Source organism: Cygnus olor, chromosome 1 (assembly GCF_009769625.2).
Source record: "Cygnus olor isolate bCygOlo1 chromosome 1, bCygOlo1.pri.v2, whole genome shotgun sequence".
NCBI lineage: Eukaryota > Metazoa > Chordata > Aves > Anseriformes > Anatidae > Cygnus > Cygnus olor.
In genome coordinates, this window is record NC_049169.1 from 2,376,255 (window position 1) to 2,394,431 (window position 18,177).

General features: G+C 44.1%; 1 protein-coding gene across 6 annotated transcripts in view; it reads right to left on the minus strand.

Moving 5' to 3' along the window:
* EXOC4 (exocyst complex component 4) overlaps positions 1 to 18,177 on the minus strand; it is a 382,143-nt gene that overhangs the window by 323,267 nt on the left and 40,699 nt on the right. For 3 of the 6 annotated variants that reach the window (XM_040546059.1, XM_040546040.1, XM_040546077.1), the window contains exons 5-6: positions 17,136 to 17,245; positions 6,981 to 7,224 (exon numbers count right to left, since the gene is read on the minus strand). In XM_040546059.1, the coding sequence (XP_040401993.1) occupies positions 6,981 to 7,224; positions 17,136 to 17,245 (354 nt within the window). Of the gene's footprint in view, positions 1 to 6,980; positions 7,225 to 17,120; positions 17,246 to 18,177 lie in introns of all 6 variants that reach the window. The other 3 variants (XM_040546051.1, XM_040546031.1, XM_040546068.1) reach the window with 1 other exon arrangement.

The window sequence follows — 18,177 nt, forward strand, 5'->3', positions numbered from 1 at the left end:
GTGCAACCAGGGAAGCTTCAAACCCCCTGGGGGCTCGAGGTGATTAGCTTCGGCGGTTAGCAGCTCAAGTTTGGTACCCATATACTTCTGAGCACCTTCCTTTTCACACCATCCTCAATACACAAGCTCTTCACCTTTAGTGTGTTCAACTTGGGGGTGTGGGAAAGACAAATACATTCATAACTACACAACATTTCAATACCATGATAGTAGTAGAGACCATTTTAAGTTCCCAGGTAGAGCAGCAGACAGGGATGGAGACCACCTGCCTTTCCCCCAGAAGGCAGGAAGAGTGTCAATCCAATAAGAATTTACTTACCTGTACAAAATAATGCAAGATATTCATTTTAAATTATGAAATAAGCAGTATGGAAGGTTTTAAACAACATGAAAGATTAAAAAAAGGGATTAAACAACAGGAAACCTAAACCATCAAGCTCTTCAGTTGTGTCAATTATAAAGATTTTTTTGTAAGATGATACAGCTATAACCTCATCAAAATGTACAGCACATTATCTGCTCCTATAGCTTCTTTACTGCCCAATTACTGTAATTAACGTACCTTTGCCAAGTCCTACATATTTTGTGATAAGGCAATGACTCGTTATTTTTGGTCTTATTGTTTGGGAAAAGGAACATTCTGGTAACTTCACTGCCATTTAATGAGAAATGCAAGTACGTGTGTAACCCCAACACAAAGTGAAGGTAACACTTCCCAGATCCCTATGTTGGGCACTTCCAAGCTCTGACAGACAGGCTCCACTGCATTTCACTACAGCAGTTTAGGAATTACCACGCACTTGCTGTGTCTTCCCAGCAGAGGTTACTGTCCCCAGAGGAGGACAGAAGATCTGCAGGAGAAGCAGAGCTGCCTTCACTCATTAACCACCACACTACAGCCTTCTGTTTGTTAACAACCACTAATAAGGTGTGCATCTGTGCCTTGGACACTTTCATTCAGTACGCAAAGTATCTGCATACACCCAGTTTCGTCAGCTGTTTAAGCCAGAAGCTGGAGAGTTAATTGGAGAATCTGAGAAGCTGCTGCACATTTGCTGCTGGTACCACCAGACAGCAGGAGTCATCTGGCATGATGCTGTGGCTAAAACCACCTACCTTAGCCTAAACTTCTAGCCTGCAAAGGACAGAAGCTTGCTATTAATCAAAAACACAACCATCAGTTCATTATATGTACATATACACACACACAGCTGTATAATGCTGCACATATGTAACTCTCCCACAGATCTCACATGGACCGTCCACCTACTAGTGACGTCAATTATACAGCTCAAATGGGTAAGCAGAAGAGCACCTTGATACGACTGAAAGAGCCCATGGATAAGTCCTGTAGAGTACAGTGACCAGGTCTCTGTACTCTCTGTTCTGTGGTCAGAATGTAGGTAACATTAATAAGTTGATGTTTTTAGGAATTGTCATACTCATAGAAGACACAAAGACATTAATATTGCCATACCTTAAGTGGCTATAGAACTAAGGCATTCATTTAAGCAATCCGAAAAACTGGTGGGTATATCAATTTCCTTCTTAGGAAATGTGAAAATGCCTAATGAATAAGTGTTGTTGGCACTGAAAGAGAAAACTATTACATTTTTTTACAGGTGTTTACATATTTAAATAAGACGGTCAGGAGATAACCAAAAGTATAGGACATACAAGTGATACAAGAAAGTTCGGTGTGGGAGGAAAGTCATTCTCCTCCATTTAGGTTTTGTATAAAGCCCAATAACTACCCTGCCCAAGGCAGAGAAGTTGCTCCTACAGAAGGAAGGTCTACACAACTTTCTCCCTGAGCACTGTTGCCCCATCACTGCTGTTATCAGTGAAGAAGATACAGCAATGTGCAGAAAAGGCTGCCTGAAAAAATCTTTCACTGTTTTTATGCAAGTACCTTCTCCAACCTATTCTGGGCCATGGGAGAGGTGACTATGGCTTCAACAGCCCCTACGGGATTGTAGAGCTTCACACAGCAAGTACCAGAGAGAGGTGAAGAGCCAGCTAGGGTAGGTGGCTGCTCAGCCACAAGCCAGCAACACGAGGAGGAAAAGCAGGTGTGGGAGCATTGGGAAAGAGGAGAAATTTCCTGATTGAGGAACCAACACGCGGCTTTGATAGAAATGCCAAAAAGGTGGCCTCGTGGGGTCAAATGGGTTCTTTGCCACTCAGAAAAATTAGCACTGCAAGCCTAAGCTCTACTAACATCCCACTGCTAATGAAAATTTAATTCTCTACATACCTCATTATTGACCCAGGAAAGTATGAATTTGCAGAACCAAACTAGCTGGATAGTTTGACAAATTCATTTTTATTGATTCTAAGTGAGCTTCATCTCACATTACCAACTTATTTATGAAGCCATTACTAAGATGGTATTACACTGAACAGAGTTATTTGGTCTTCCCATCTGCCTGTTCTCGTGGCATAGACTGACAGAAATGAAGCTCCCCCAGCCACATCCTTCGGCCTCACTAACACCGTGGTACATCCTCCATTCTCAACCAAAATCATTTTTCCACTTCTGTTTTCAAATTAGCCTGTACCTCTAACCTTTATTTTATTTTCTCTAAAAGTCTTCTAAATCACAGAAGCATAGAATATCCCGAGTTGGAAGGGACCCATAAGGATCATCGAGTCCAACTCCTGGCACCACACAGGTCTACACAAAAATTCAGACCGTATGACTAAGAGCACAGTCCAAACGCTTCTTAAACTCTGACAGGCTCGGTGCCGTGACTACATCCTTGGGGAGCCTGCTCCAGTGCACGACAACCCTCTCGGTGAAGAACCTCTTCCTGATGTCCAGCCTGAACCTCCCCTGCTTCAGCTTGACACCATTCCCTCGGGTCCTATCGCTGCTCACTAAAGAGAACAGATCGGCGCCTGCCCTTCCGCTCCCCCTCGTGAGGAAGCTGCAGGCCGCCATGAGGCCTCCCCTCAGCCTCCTCTTTTCCAGGCTGAACAGGCCTGGTGACCTCAGCCGCTCCTCGTACGTCTTCCCCTCTGGGCCCTTCACCATCTTAGTAGCCTTTCTCTGGACACTAGTAGCCCTTCTCTGTACACTAATCCATCAGGCTGTTTTTGAAACAAGGTGACCCAAAAGAGACGCAGACTCAGCCAGTGTCAGACAGCAAATAAGACAAAACAGCATAAAATAATATGGCCTAGATTTTATGCACACGGGGTTGCAGCACCGAGTGACCTACGCAGAACACATACAGACAATGACAGGAGCCTGGCTTGGGCAATTTGTCAAAGCAATCTCGTAACCCCTTCACCGAGAAATATGGTAAATATGCTGAGAGACAGTGACACACACCCGGAAGCAACTCCTATTGTCTGGGCACTAACAGAGAATGAATCGATGCAAAGCGACTGCTGACACCTGAATGAGGTTGCTAATGACAATCCATGCGTCTTTGCAGCAATAACGTCCTTTGCCTGGTCAGAGTGGTGGTGCGTGTATAATTTCTATATTTATTTTAGAGCTTCGAGATTAAATAAAAGGCCAGAAGTGTCTTACAAACATGTAGGGAAAAATGCACTGAATGCAATCAGTAGGATTTAGGTACAAAATCATCAGTACACCTCTTCGTCTTTGGTCAGGTTTTCAGCTACAAGTAAGGCTCAGGCAATGTATCCCTCCCGAAAACCTGTCCCATAAATCTGGCCCTCAAGTGGGCACGCGTCTGGATTATTACTCATCTAAAGTCAGCAGCCTTCCTCACCTCAGGAGATACCCACAAATTCATTAAGACATAGCAGTACTCCAAGCTAAGGCAGCATGGGCTTGTCTATGATACCCTGTCCTCTGCGACCCAAGATACACATTTCTAAACAAGCAGGTATTACACTCTAGTGAGCCACTAACCAAAGATAAGTCAATGGCAACTCCTACATTTAAGCACTTTTTCATAAACTTGCTCCAAGCACAGATATCAATTTAAAAAAATAAAATAAAAAAGCCACTTAAAGCTGAAGACAACTGCAACTGGGTGAGATTCAAGTTTAATTTTCAAAATGATCTTCCACCAGGGACAAGGAACTACTAGGAAGCTGCTACTGCCCTTAACAGGTTTTAATACATTCATGTGTCAAATTTCTACATCATGTCATTCACATTTCATGGGGGTAAATGTACCTGAGTAAAGAGGGCTTATTTTCATAGCAAAGTACAGCCAAACATGTTCTGCCTAGTTAGACCTACTCTAAATCAGGTGTATGGCATTACTGCACCCATGTTGTGTGCTTCAGGAAACCTGAACATCAGCTGTGTCAGGGGACCATGCAAGCCCTTCTTCTGTGAGCTCACTGGTAAAAACATCCTTTTGCTGCTATATGAAGGTCATTCCAGTTTCACACCAGCTCTCCATGCAGCCAGACTGCTTACCAAGGAGAGGAGTGCTCAACCCAAAGGACAAGGACAACATGCCCAAGACAGAATGGACCACATGTTATCAGTGCTGCAATTGCTGCTTCCTCTTGTGCTTATTAACAAGCCCAGTACCCAACAGCACGGACAAGATTTGCTCCTGGCAGGCATACAGGGGCTACAGGACTTCAAGAGAATGAACTCAGTGAACCTCTGAAGATCTAAGCCAAGAGCCCACTGGCCTGTTGGCCCTGTGAAGACAACACCTGGAAGTACATAAGACACATCGTTACTCCCTGGGAGCTCGTTGAGTCATAACAAAAAAAAATCTTGATCTCAAAAATTTAGGGGCAATTCATGTTTTTTATATATAAATGGAAAAGGTGGCCACACAAAAGGTAGTCAAAAAGAATAATAATGGAAGATCGGTGCCTGATCTCTTTTTCAGCTCTTGCACAATGAGGGGGCTCTACCTTATTTTTACGTGGCTACCCCAAAAGAATTACACCAGAGGCAGAGATTATCAAGTGGAGTGAAGTATCACCCTTTTTACAGGGATAAGACACGAGCCAACCCTTGAGGGCTACCAGACGACGATGCAGAAATGCATCGAACGTGTTCTGTGCGTACCTAACGAAGTGAAGGGAGGCTGTCCACCGGAAGGTTCAATACACAGCCTTCAACCTGCCCTGCCCTCAGACCCCCTCTGTCATCTCATTAGTCATTTGATTTGCCAGAAGGGAGAATTTTTTTATGGATACCTTTAAGAACAAAGGCACTGAGCTCAGTGTTAGGAGACTGAGAGGCATTCATGCATAACTAGTTTTCAGGTGAACTGAAAAGCATTTTACTCACCAAATCCTAAGGTCAAATCAGCATCGTGGCTGACAGGCTAATGAACAGTTACGTAGTTTCAGGCGCTGCATCACGCTCAAATTTGGGGTCTTACAGAGCTCTCTTGAAACATGAGGACCTCGTTGTTATGTCTTTGTTTTTTTCCTTGACAGCAGGAAAAAGTCACATAGTTCTAATTTTAAATTGTAGATAATTTAAGGGGTGGTATACTTTTCCAGACTATAATTTATTCTTTTCAATATAAATGAATTTACCTCCTTGCTGTAAACTTCTCATGCAATTTTGGTTTAGAAACTGTTCTAATTATCTCCTTATTCGACATGAATTAAAGACACTTTCCACAGCTCTGGAATATAAGCATCCTAAGGGCTCATAAACTCCTACTAATCACATGCCAAAACCCATTAAAGTTTTCTGTACCTTACCTAGCCCTCTGGGCAGGTTAACATCATTAAAATATGATATGATCCAATTTTATCAATTTCAATGGGCAACCAATACCCATGTCACCTCTCAAGACCAATTCATAAAACAAGTGTCAAGCATACATTAAGTTCCATCATGATATCAGAGATGAAAATTCTGCCTTCTGATCCACCCAAAAAAACTTGCTGTGGCTTCACCAAGGTATCAGTACTATACGGCTACTAATTCTTCAGCACCATAAGGCTACTAATTCTTCACAACATAATTGTTTCCACGGCAATAATGCCAGGAATTGAAGAAGAATTCTTTACCAAGCTAAACTTTTCCTTGGGAGCAATTTCAATTTCCATTATAAGTATTACATGTAATGAAGACACACATTTTTGTTTTCAGTCTTCTTCTCCACTATTTCCCTTTGGGCAGTGATCACTGCAACATGCAGTATCACAAATTAAGACTTCAGCTAAAATTGATAGCTAGACCTTATGGAGTCCTGTTTTAGTGACTCCTGAAGAAGAGCAAAAACGTAGTTCTTGGTTGGCTTCCACACTTTGCTATTAATGTAAATGGGGCTGCAAAACAATTAGAAACTTGGCCATATATTTACTGATATAATTAGTTCCATATATGATTTCTAAGCTTTGTACCTGCACCAGCTTAATTAGACTCTGCTCCACTTGAAATAAATAACTGAGCTGAATCTTCTCTTTCAAAGTTCTATTATGTATGAACTTAAAAATTTCTCTGGCATCAGCACCAAGCGTAAAGTCATGATTCAGTGCAACACAAGACTATAATATTTGTTTTGGCACCGAGTGTTCTTTGCACCATACATACCAGCAATCTGAGACAGCATTACCATTCAATCTGTTGTAAAGCTGCTTAAAACGGAAGGTTAAGGTTAAAAAAATAATCAAGTGCTTAACGTTATATACCTCTTACTACTTAAGTAATGCTGGCTTCTACTGTGCTCCCACCTTCAAATCTGCATTTCAAACATCCATTTAGCCAAAAGATTCTCTTCTACAGCCAAGCACAGAAGGAAGCATCTCCCTTACCCACATCCTTAGTTGAGAGCAACAAATACCTCCCCTTTCTGAATGTATTTCCTATATTCCCAAGTCTTTCAGGTGCTCAGGGCACATCAAGCCTTTCATCAAGACACAGGGGTTTCTCAAAATGTTAGTATTTCAGATCTCTGCTGGTGCAAAAAACATTATTGTCATTCCTTCAAATGGCAAGCAGACATGACACCCTTCTCTAGACTTCTTTTTACAGCAACCAAGTTTCAGTGTCGAAATATCCTTACCTAGGCTGATTTTCCTGGGAAATATTTTCCCCTCTCTGGTAACCATTGTCTGCCACCTGGGTTGTGGAGCGCTTAACAATCTGCTTGAGTTCTTGTTCTAGGCGATCCTGGATGGCTTTCACTGTTTCAGGGATTTTTTTCAGCTTGGCCAGCCCTTTGATGAGTATGCCCATGAAGACAGTGCTGTTCTCCTCTGGATCCAGATCCATATCTTCCTTAATTTCCAGAAGGCTCGTTTCTCGCACTGCAATATGGTTTAAAAAGCAAAAACCAAGATTTAAACTAATGAAATCCACACTTAGCACCACGCGTAACACTTCAAGCAACCAAGGAATAAACAAGGAGACATCAGCAGTCAGATTTTGGGGAGGTGGGAGAGGGCAGTGGATGTTTTACTTTGCTTGTGAAGTTCCCTACAAACACAACAGTCTCTACATTCGATTGACTTCGAAACAGAGCTTATGGTGTCTTATATATTAGTTAGGAAGCAGAGGAAGCCTGGTGCAATTAAGATATCCACAAATGAGGTGTTCTATCACTACAAACCCCCCAAATGTGTTTCAAGGAGCTAAAAACTCTAAATTTCCAACCCAGCTGTTTCCCTTCACTAGATTCTTCACAAGAGAGAAATTTTCCGTATAAACACTATCAAGCCTAACAGACTTGTGATGAATTCAGCAAAGTTTACCCTGCCGAGGTGAGTTACTGCTCGATGTTATCCCATTCTGCTTTATTACGTCTGTCAAGGGGTTGATGAAGTTACTCAAATCTTTCAGGGAGGCTTCTAGACAGGAAAAACTAGAAGGATTAGAGAGGATGTGGTGGGTACAACCCTCCTGAAGGCCCAAGGATTGCACAGGGAGAAATTCTGTTGCTAAGCGACAAGAGGAGAAAGGCAATTGGTACCACACTCGTTTTAAGTACCATCATTAATCAACATTTCTTTATTTACAGATAACACCCAGCAACAACAAAAGGATGCCTCTGCTGAAGCCTGGGTGAAGAGTTTAATAAATATATCGAAACACCAGTGAGAAGTAAGTGTCTTCTAGGAACCTTGACCACAGCACCCTGGCAGATCCCCAGCCATGCTCGTCAGCAGACAGAGCGGTGGCACGTGGAGAATCGGCTCCGAAGGACGTGCCTGAAGCCGTGCCATCCACTGTACTGGCTCCTAGGAATGGAAATGGAAATCCAATAGGAATGGAAACCAAACGGCTGCTTCGCCTTCCTGGTACCGAGCTCTGGCAAGGGCTGTTGGACGACAGATGACTCCCGTGGATTCTGCTGCTCAACAGATTTTTTCGCTTAAATCAAAAACTTCTCCAAGAATCTGAATAAGCATCAAAAGATCCACCGGCAGGATTGAAATGGCGTGGCAGAAATGAAGAATGGCACGTCGCAAGCAGCACGCAGCCCTGTCGCCGTCTAAAGCTACGGCACTCCGAGCAGAGAGCAGCAGCGCCCTGTAAGTCAGCACGAGATCAAGAAAACGATGTCCCAAAGAGTCCGTATTGTGTCACTTCACAAACAGCGCCGCGATAAGCAGATAAAGCTTATTTCAGTGGCAGCTGACACCAACCTCCTTGCTGTCACATGTAATCCCAGGCATGGCACCTCGAGCTCACACCACGCGCTGCTCACCCGCTCGTCTTCCAGCCTCCAGCACCAGCAGCGCCGCCAGGTAAGAGGGAGGTAAGAAGGGACCCTGTGGGGTCATCCCACACCACAATGCAGAATGACATCGGCTTTTAGGTCATCAGCATCGGGGCAGAGTGTCTGGGGGTCACAGACTGCTTTCTTCCCCTCTCTTGCACATGCTTTTTTCAATTAAATTCTATTTAAATGTGCAATTTGGCGAGTTACAGTGTTAACTTCAACATAAAAACACCCAGAATGCACTGAAAAAAAAAATTTTAAAAAGGAACGATAATACAGGAAACACCCTGAATGCACACAAACCATAACACCAAGCAGAAGGTCCCACTGGATGCACACACATCTCCGCTCAGGCTCTCACCTCCCAACCCACAAGGCTGCAAAGCACTCTGAGCACTTTGTGCGCTGCGGACGCGGTCCACCCGCTTTGTTAATGCCGCTTGCTGTTCTTTTAAAACCACAGCATGCCGGGCCCAAACATGGAAAATGAGCTCTTTGGAACAATAGCTGGGGGGAAAACAACACTGGAAATGCTAGATGAGGGTTTTCACTTCTTGTTTAAAGCTAAGAAATGAAAATCTCGTTGTTCTGAGCTCAAGGCACGGCATTCGCAGCCGAAACAACCTTTGAGAGGACAGGTCCCCGTCATTACACCCCAGCCCCTCTGTAATGGGCTGTAAATTATTCCTAATATCCCACAATGAGAAGCAGAGAGGGAGGAAGCAGTGCTATATCCAAATGTGAGGCCAGCATTTAGGGGACCAAAGGCAGCAATCTTGCTGGCAACTCTGCCAGCATGCGAAGACGAACCCTCTTCCATTTTCAAAAGAGCAAACCAATTTGGAACACCCTCTGATAGCCAGGACATCGATTTGCATCTCTTACAAACAACAGCACGGTGAATAGTTCAATACCTAGCAGCACCACTCTGCTATCTAAGTTTTGTTAGATCTGGTCTTTTGAAGAAACAGTGGGGACCGTGTTTCCTGCACATTCTGCCTATTAAACAGGTATCCTGGGTAGCTTCAGGGGCCCATTTATCTGTAAGATCTGACGAGATCCCAACCCCGGGCAACTGAAGATGAGTTGTTTTTTTTCCTGCGTCTTCCCCGCTTCAAACATCCTCTTCCACCACTGAATGCCATCAAGGGGTTATTTGACCACAAAGCCTTGGCCCAGGAACCGGTCCCTCACCTCTTGGAAAAAGACATCAAAGCAGCCTGACATTTACAGAGAAGTTCTTCTTCCAATCTTCTTCCGAACTGTGAGCCCCCGTACTACCCTCCGTGGGCAGAGGGGTGAAGGGAGATGTCCCTACAGATCGCCTCTCAGAACTGAAAGCTTCATCTGCATTTAAAGTGAATAATTTTCCCATTCATTGGTATCAAGACAAAAGCCCAGGACTGGCAGAAGCTATTCCTCGCTTTCCCCACGCACCAGTTTCCACCTGAACTGCATCTGCAGAATCCGTGTTCCTTCTTTTACGGGGGAGGATCATCGTTCGTGCCACAAGCACTTGCTTAATGTAGAGGAGCCATGAAAGATTAAATTGTCCTTTGGATGTTTGCAATGATTGTTTTTATTAATTAATCTGGACGTTGGCGCTGCTGTTTAGATTCAGTTTGGTTAACCTCTTCTCCTTTGTTATTCATCAAAGAGAAGGGAAGGAAAAAAAAGTCTTCTTTCAGTTAAAGACAACTTGGCTTTATTCACAAAGTAACACAGGTAGGAAACACCACAGAAGAATCCCAAAGGATTTTTTTTAAGTAGCACTGAGAACTAAATTTCACAGAAACACAGCATAACAGAATCACAGACTGGCTGAGGGTGGAGGCACCTTTGGGGACACCTGGTCCCACCCTGCTCCAGCAGGGCCACCCTGAGCAGGGTGCCCAGGTGGGTTTGAAGCTCTCCAAGAAGGAGACTCCACAACAGCTCCAGGCAATGTGTGCCAAGGCTTCAGCACCCACCCAGCCCAGAAGTGCTTCTGGTGGGCAGAGGGAACCCCCTGGGCTCCAGGTTGTGCCCGGTGCCTCTGGTCCTGGCACTGAGCACCACTGGCAAGCGCCAGGGTCCATCTTTGCACCCTCCTTTCACGTACTCCTCTTCTCCAGGCTGAACAGTCCCAGCTCCCTCAGCCTTGCCTCATATCAGAAGTGCTCCAGAGCCTTCTTCACCTTCATCGCTCTCTGTTGGACTCTTTCCAGTATGCCCAGGTCTCTGGGGGCCCAGAACTGGACCCAGTCCTCCAGGTGCAGCCTCACCAGCGCTGAGTAAAGAGGAGAAACACTTCTCTTGACCTGCAGGAAATACTGCCTAATGCAGCCAAGAATACCATTCGCCTTCTTAGCAGCATGGACATGTTGCTGTCCCACGTTCAACTTGGTGCCCACCAAGTCCTTTCCTGCAGAGCTGCTTCCCACCTGGGTGCCCCACGCACGTCCTGGGGCTGGGGCTGCTCCTCCCCAGGGGCAGGACTCGGCAATTCTCCTTGGTGAGCTCCACGGTACCCTTGCCAGCCCACGTCTCCAGCCTGCCAAGCTCCCTCTGTATAGCAGCACGGCCCTTGGGTGCAGCAGCCGCTCCTCTGAACTTTGTGAAGGTGCACCTACCCCATCGCCCAGATCACTAATGAAGATGCTAAACAGGACTGGATGCAAACGCTGGTGGTACTCCACTCATTATTGGCCTTCCCTGCCCTCTTTGAGAGTGTAACGAATAAAATGTGATGTCACAGAATAAACATTTCTAAGTCCAGATTGTTGCCTTTCTCATCTCCATACAGACATCTTTTAACTTGAATTTGCAGTTTTACGTTAAACACAGCTTCATCATATTATCAACCAATAAGGTACCCAGCTATCAACACCTGTGTGTGGGCCCACACAAACCAACAGAAATACGAGATTACATGAAGCCTGCTCATTCGACTGAGGTTTTTCCCATACTGGTTTGACACACGACTTAAGGTCTTTTTAAGTAAACTGACCTCTTCAGACAACCAAATTTCAGGATCTCCTAATAATTTGAAGCAGTTTTTACGGTTAATTTCATTCAAAGAAGACACCAAATGATCTCTGAGAACTGCTTAGGAAGCAGAACATTCAAATACCTTTTCTCCAAGATCTCCTGAGAACAACCTAAAGGAGCAATGTCTTTGTCACAGCCTCTCTAATGAAATACGTAGGCATTTTCAGAAGCGTTACATCATGGGAGCTGTGCATCTGAAAGCGCATGTTTAAGCAGCCAAAATCCACATCCAGCTTAAACCACTAGAAAGCTGCATCATGTGCATCATTGATTCATCACCTCCACAGACAGAAAGGTAGAGGTTTCCCTGACGGCTCCCCGGTTTGACGATGCCCTATAAAAACGTCTGTTCCAATTGACGATACCCTAATTTGTGCTGTTCTGCCATTTCGCAAGCAAGAAATCTGCTGCGAGAGACATTTTAATAGCACTGGTTTGATCCCCAGAAAAGCCAGTGTTGATAACTCATTTAAGCAAAGCAGCTAAAGAAAACTCTTGGGTCTTGTTTTTCATTCCAATGAATGGTCAAAATTTGCTGCTACTTATTAGAGAAGATTTCATTAGCTGTGTGCATTTATGGGCGACTAGTAAAATTTAATGTACTATTTTCCATGATTTATGTCCTTCCAGATTATACCCTTTGTGCCTTCAATCCTTTTCTCTAAAAGGATGCAAGTTCACAGTGCCCCAAAGGCATAATTTGATATTTGAAGAAACTTCATCTGTTTATTTCTGGTGCTGAAGCCTTGCTTTGACCCATGGGTAGAGACAATGGGCAACAAATAGGCAGTTCCTTTAGAAATGGGTCCCTTAAAGATTTTGGACATTTCTTGATCTGCCTTACTGCCAAGCCCAAAAGAAAATAGGTCTCAGAGATGAATAACGTCAAAGCCCCACGCAAATCTCCTCTTTCTAAAGCTGTGATTCATACAGTTCCATCTACAGCTTTAAGAACGTTAGTCTTCCAAAAGCAGACACATTTTAATTTGGCATGGCCACTCTCTCAAATCTATTGTAACAGCATTTAATTCTAAGAATCCTCTTGATTTTCCCCTTTCCTTCCCCAAACGCACGCGGATTACATGCATCAAGCAGCACAATACAAACCATTAGCGAGGATCAGTGAGAAAAAGCATGGCCTTGAAAAAAGATGCATAAAAAGTTACTTCGTAGGCTTTCAGGTTTTATTGTACAGCTGCAAAACATTCTTAAACTGTAGGAACAGACTTCTCCTTAAATGTCCTAGACAAAAAATTTACCCTAAGATGATGAGGACAAACTCTGCTTTTCACACAGCTCTACAACGATGGCAGGAAAGAATCAGACTCACTGCTGTACTCCCACCACCTTCTGGTTAAGTCCTTGGTGCAAATGCGAAGCCGAAGCAGCTAACAGGACAACTCAGGTTTAGCATCTTTTAACTTGTAGTAGGAATGACCTACTCACCCTGCTGGGGGTAGATCCCCAGATGACATTACTGGAGAAAAAAAATCCTTTATTTATTCGTTGAACACGTTTAAAGTTGCAGCAATCGTGAGAACAGAGAACACCAGAATGGCATTTTTAGAGCCACCTTTAAAACTGGACCTTAAAGCTCTGGGCTTCCTGACGGTATTTCACAGGGCCAACTTCACGGGTCTCCAAGTACTTTCACGTACGAAGACAGGCTTACATTCTTGAGCAGTAACTACACTTGATTTTAGACACCACCATACACTATTGGATCTAGAAGCTAGATTCTTCTCTTACAGCTGAGATATCTGGGTCAAGGAAGAGTATTATCTGCTCTGTTCAGCATAAAATTTACAAATCCCATCAACCACAACATGCATTGTCACCACTTCAGGTTCTCTTCTGTTGGGTTTCTAAGATGCATTCCCAAGAGTTTTTCAGGAAAGGGAGCTCTCAGGTTTTCTGCACACTTGGTGAGCACGTTTTACAGTTCCAGGAAGAGCTTGGCAAGGCAGGAACTGTCATAAACACTCTTCGGAATACTGAAGGTTCAAGCAGAGAAATGTAATTTAAAAGTGAATTTATTTCTCTGAACTGACATGAAGGGAAAGTTACTGGTGAACTGCCGTATCTACAATCCTCAGGTGAATGTTACTGAAGCTTTTGTTTATTTCAAGTGCAGCAGGAACTGCTTTAATTTCCTTATAAAGGTTCCACAGCACAAAGTAACATCTCCTTTGGGAAGAGAATGCAGAAAGGACTCAAAATCTTGGCATCTTCTTTGCTGAGATGGGTTGAATGAGTCAGTGCTTTATAGTGACATGCATTAATATGCATGGCCACTTTGTTTCATCAATAAAAAGCTAAAGAACTTAAATGACTAAAGGCAGAAACAGCTTTTGTTATGCATACACATAAGTTTTAAATCTGATACTTCTGCAGCCCAGGAAAAGGCTACTTCTAAATAAAATTATCCGGAAAAAATATACATAAGTACATTGTGCACTTGAAGCAAAACCATATGCATACTTAGCTGATCAAATGGTTTCTATTATATCCTTCATCTTTCCCATTCTGAGGGACACTTGGCCAGCACATCACTGAGTAATAGAATGTGAAAGAAGATACCAGGTGAAAGATTTTCTGGTGCAAATGAGCATGAACAGCGAGAACAGATCTGCACAAACCAGAAGTTTCATGGCAGATCCTCAATTGACCTATGCCAATTCAGGGGAGTTGAGGATGAAGCCACGGGGCCTTTATTATCAGGCGTTTGGAGTCAAAGAAGTGATGTCATTTCATGCTCACAAACAACCTAGCTCTTAGAGACTACTGTTGTATTCCTACCTGTTGCTTGTGCCGTGGCACCTTAATTCAAACACAGCATGAAATAACTGTTTATCAGGTGATCTTGGAACAAGCGATGGTGAATGCCATCAGCACTGCATGAAGCAAATAAAATGAGAACTTATCTGAGATGTTGTATCGGGTTTACGTGGCAAGGTTTGGTAGCAGGAGGGCTGCAGGGGTGGCCTCTGTGAGCAGAGCCCAGCAGCTGCCCCATGGCAGATCAGAGCCAGCTCCAAGGGACCCATCACTGGCCGGAGCTAGGTCATGAGTGACGCTGGTTGGGCCTCTGGGAGAAGCAGATTTAAGGAACGGGAAAAAAAAAAACAACTGCTGCACTATAGCGACTGCGAGAGTAGAGCGAGACCCAGCCCTGCAGTCCCAAGATGAGTGCAGCAGGAGGGCAGGAGGTGCTCCAGGCACGCAGCAGCAGTTCCCCTGCGGCCTGTGGAGAGGCCCCTGGTGGAGCAGGCTGTCCCCCTGCAGCCCATGGGTCCCACACGGAGCAGATCTCCACGCTGCAGCCCGTGGAGGAGCCCCCGGTGGAGCAGGTGGATGTGGCCTGGAGGAGGCTGCGGCCCATGGAGAGCCCCCGGGCCGGAGCTGCAGCCCGTGGAGAGGAGCCCACGCAGGAGCAGGGGGGCTGGGGGGGAGCTGCCGCCCATGGGGGACCCGTGCTGGAGCAGTTTGCTCCTGGGGGTTGGACCCCGTGGTACGGAGCCGTGTGGGAGCAGTTCTTGAAGCCCCCGCAGGATCAGTATGGGAGGGACCCCACCTGGAGCAGGGGCAGAGAGGGACCGTGAAGGAGTGTCAGGGACAAAGTGTCAGGGACTGACCACAGCCCCCATGGCCAGTTCCCCTGCACCACTTGAGGGGAGGACGTAGAAGAAAGTGGAAGGGGGAAGGTGTTTTTGGTTTGCTTTTAGTTTCTCACAGTTTAGTCTTCTAGTGATAGGCAATAAATTACATTAATCTCCCTGTGCTGAGTTTGTTTTGCCCATCACGATAATTGTTGAGTGATCTCCCTGTCCTTATCTCAACCCTTGAGCCCCTTTTATTGTATTTTCTCCCCCCTTTTTCTTTGAAAACAATCCTTCTTTCTCTTCTCATCCTTATTAACAATTTTGTCCTTATTTTTGTCTGCTTGATTCAGTTTTTTCTTGCCTCCTAGAGCCAGCTCTGGATAATAACGAGTCCTTTAAAAATCTCAGCAGAGAAGATGAGGGCAGGCTAGGCTATGGAAATCTTCAAAGGTGCAAAAGTGAAAAACTACACAAATAAAACAAAACCTTTATTTTCAAAGCATATTTAAGGTTGTTATTATATTAGCAATAAGAAACAACCAAGGAAGACACTGAAGACAATGAAAGATAGGATTTCCATTCTCAGCAGGCTCCTTTCCTGCTGTCTATTCCCCATCACAAGGCATGACAAGAGCCTTCCAACAGCTCTGTAACTCCAGACTTTTTTTTTTTAAACTAGGAGGATTCAAATTGTAGGTGCAGAACTCACTACAGAAGTGGGTTAACATTTACAGTGGTAGGAATGGGATTCATCTTTTCTGGTTTATTTCCTCAAACTCCCCAAATCATGTGATCTTTGTCAAGAAACTGAACTTCTTACTGATCACACAGGAAAAGTGCAGGAATTCTGATGTTTCTGTCCAGAATTTTCATGTGGTTTCTATTCCAGGGTTCCTTGACCAAGCTTCAGTTTCCAGCTTGGAAAATCTGTACTGGAACATCACAAGTGACTCCTCGCAAACCTCCACCATGTAGAAACACAGCCTCAGACAGAGACTAGCCAACCCTGCAGAAGCAGGGTATCATGTAACAACAAACACGAACAAAAGAGAAGAACAATCAAACAAAAGCTAGGAGGCAAGCATGTCAAGAAACAGCAGAATCAAGACAACAAGAAGAAGGACAAAAGAGTTAAAGATGAGAAGAGATACTCTCCATTTGAGGAAGACTGAAAGGGGTGTAGGCAGGAGAGATCTAGGTCATTTCTGTATTCTTTATTTTATTCCTTTGTTAAACAAGGACAACCCCACTTATTAATCCACTGAAACAATACAAGGATTAATTCCCCATCTGTGCAGTACTTTCAAAGCTTCATCCAAAAGCACCAATAAAACTGAGTATTTTGCTTAGTATCCGTTGCAGTAACAGGCATACAAAGATGACCACCAGATTAATCTTGTGTCTAGGTAGACTTTTACTCAAAGCTACAAGGAGGAAAAGCTTTGAGCTTTTGGCTCCAACACAGCAAAATATTTCTGAGACATCTATGTATACCTGTCTGCCTACATTAAACCAACATAGGGAAGACCTCTATGGCAACTCAACTGACTGCAAATCCTTCTTCTGTCCAGGATACCAAGAACATGATCAACACCAGGACAAGCACAGAAAATAGTGTAATTAATTACAGCTGATGAGGAAGGATGACTTGCCAAGAGGAAACTGCAGATATGACCAAATTCTGCTCCCAGATGCATCACTCACTCATTTCCAAGTATTCTGCAGATCACTTCGTATCTTTTTGTCTCAAGACCCCCACCAGCGCCAGTCCAAGAAGAGGGGATAATATGCCTGCTACTCTTGCAAAAATCAGCTGAAGAGCTACAAAATAATCCTGTTAGGAATGCACCTGACAAATACTCACTGCTGGAGCTTCCAGGAGTACTGAACTGGGATGTTTCAAGGAACTTGCGAGGTGTAGACAAGTTGGTAACGTCCATAAGAGGTACAGAAGAGGCATCTTTCACAAGTGAACTGGATGAGGGGAGAGAATTAAAGCAAACGGTTTACTGTCATTTACAATCTTGGTTCTTGGCAAATAATCCGTTTATTTCTTAGTTGTGCAAGCAAAAGCAGCAGAGATATACATAACAGTTCTGATACAAGATGTTTACAAAACCTAAATTAAAGCATGAGTCCATAGATGGATACAAGTGGGTGTGCATATATACATTTGAGTGAACAAGGGAAAAGCCAAAAAGCAATGATGAGGGAACACTGTAGTATCCAAGACAAAATTTGGTATCCCCAAATTTGGGATACTGCTCTGATTTTAACCGCACTGCAGACACGTCTGACTGGTGGCAGCAATGTAATCAGGGCACACACCCACTGGAGCTTGCCATACCTCGATACTGTTTCCCAACACATTTGCTTCCAGCACAACTAACTCCTGCTAGCATAATAATAAACTGACATGGAATTGTTGTTAAGATCTTCCTAGAAAACCACATATGGAGAAGAGATGCTCCCATTTCCATGGCTCGTCAACTACTTACTCCTTCAAGCTTTCCTAGCACCCTCTAGAAACCTCCACTCTTTCTCCTCCCCTTCAAATTCCTGTTCTGCACACCTACATGCACCCCTCTCCAAATGAACCTTCTTCCTCTGAAAACTCTTCCCCTGAAAGTAGAAAGACTTCGTCATTTCCATAATAAATTCACAGAGTATTATTTGCCAAGAATGTGTCGTGCTGCCTCAGCTGCGCACATAATGAAAGGCATAAAGCTGGATGTGGCAGGGGAACAAAAGCAAGAAATCATTTGAAGCAGAGAAGGCACCTATAACGAGTTTGTATGTTCCCTAAGAGATCAAAATACTTGCAGAAACCTGCAAAGACAGGGGCTAAATTTACTACCCTGCCTAAGAACCACCTCCACTCTCTCCACACCTCCAATACTACACTT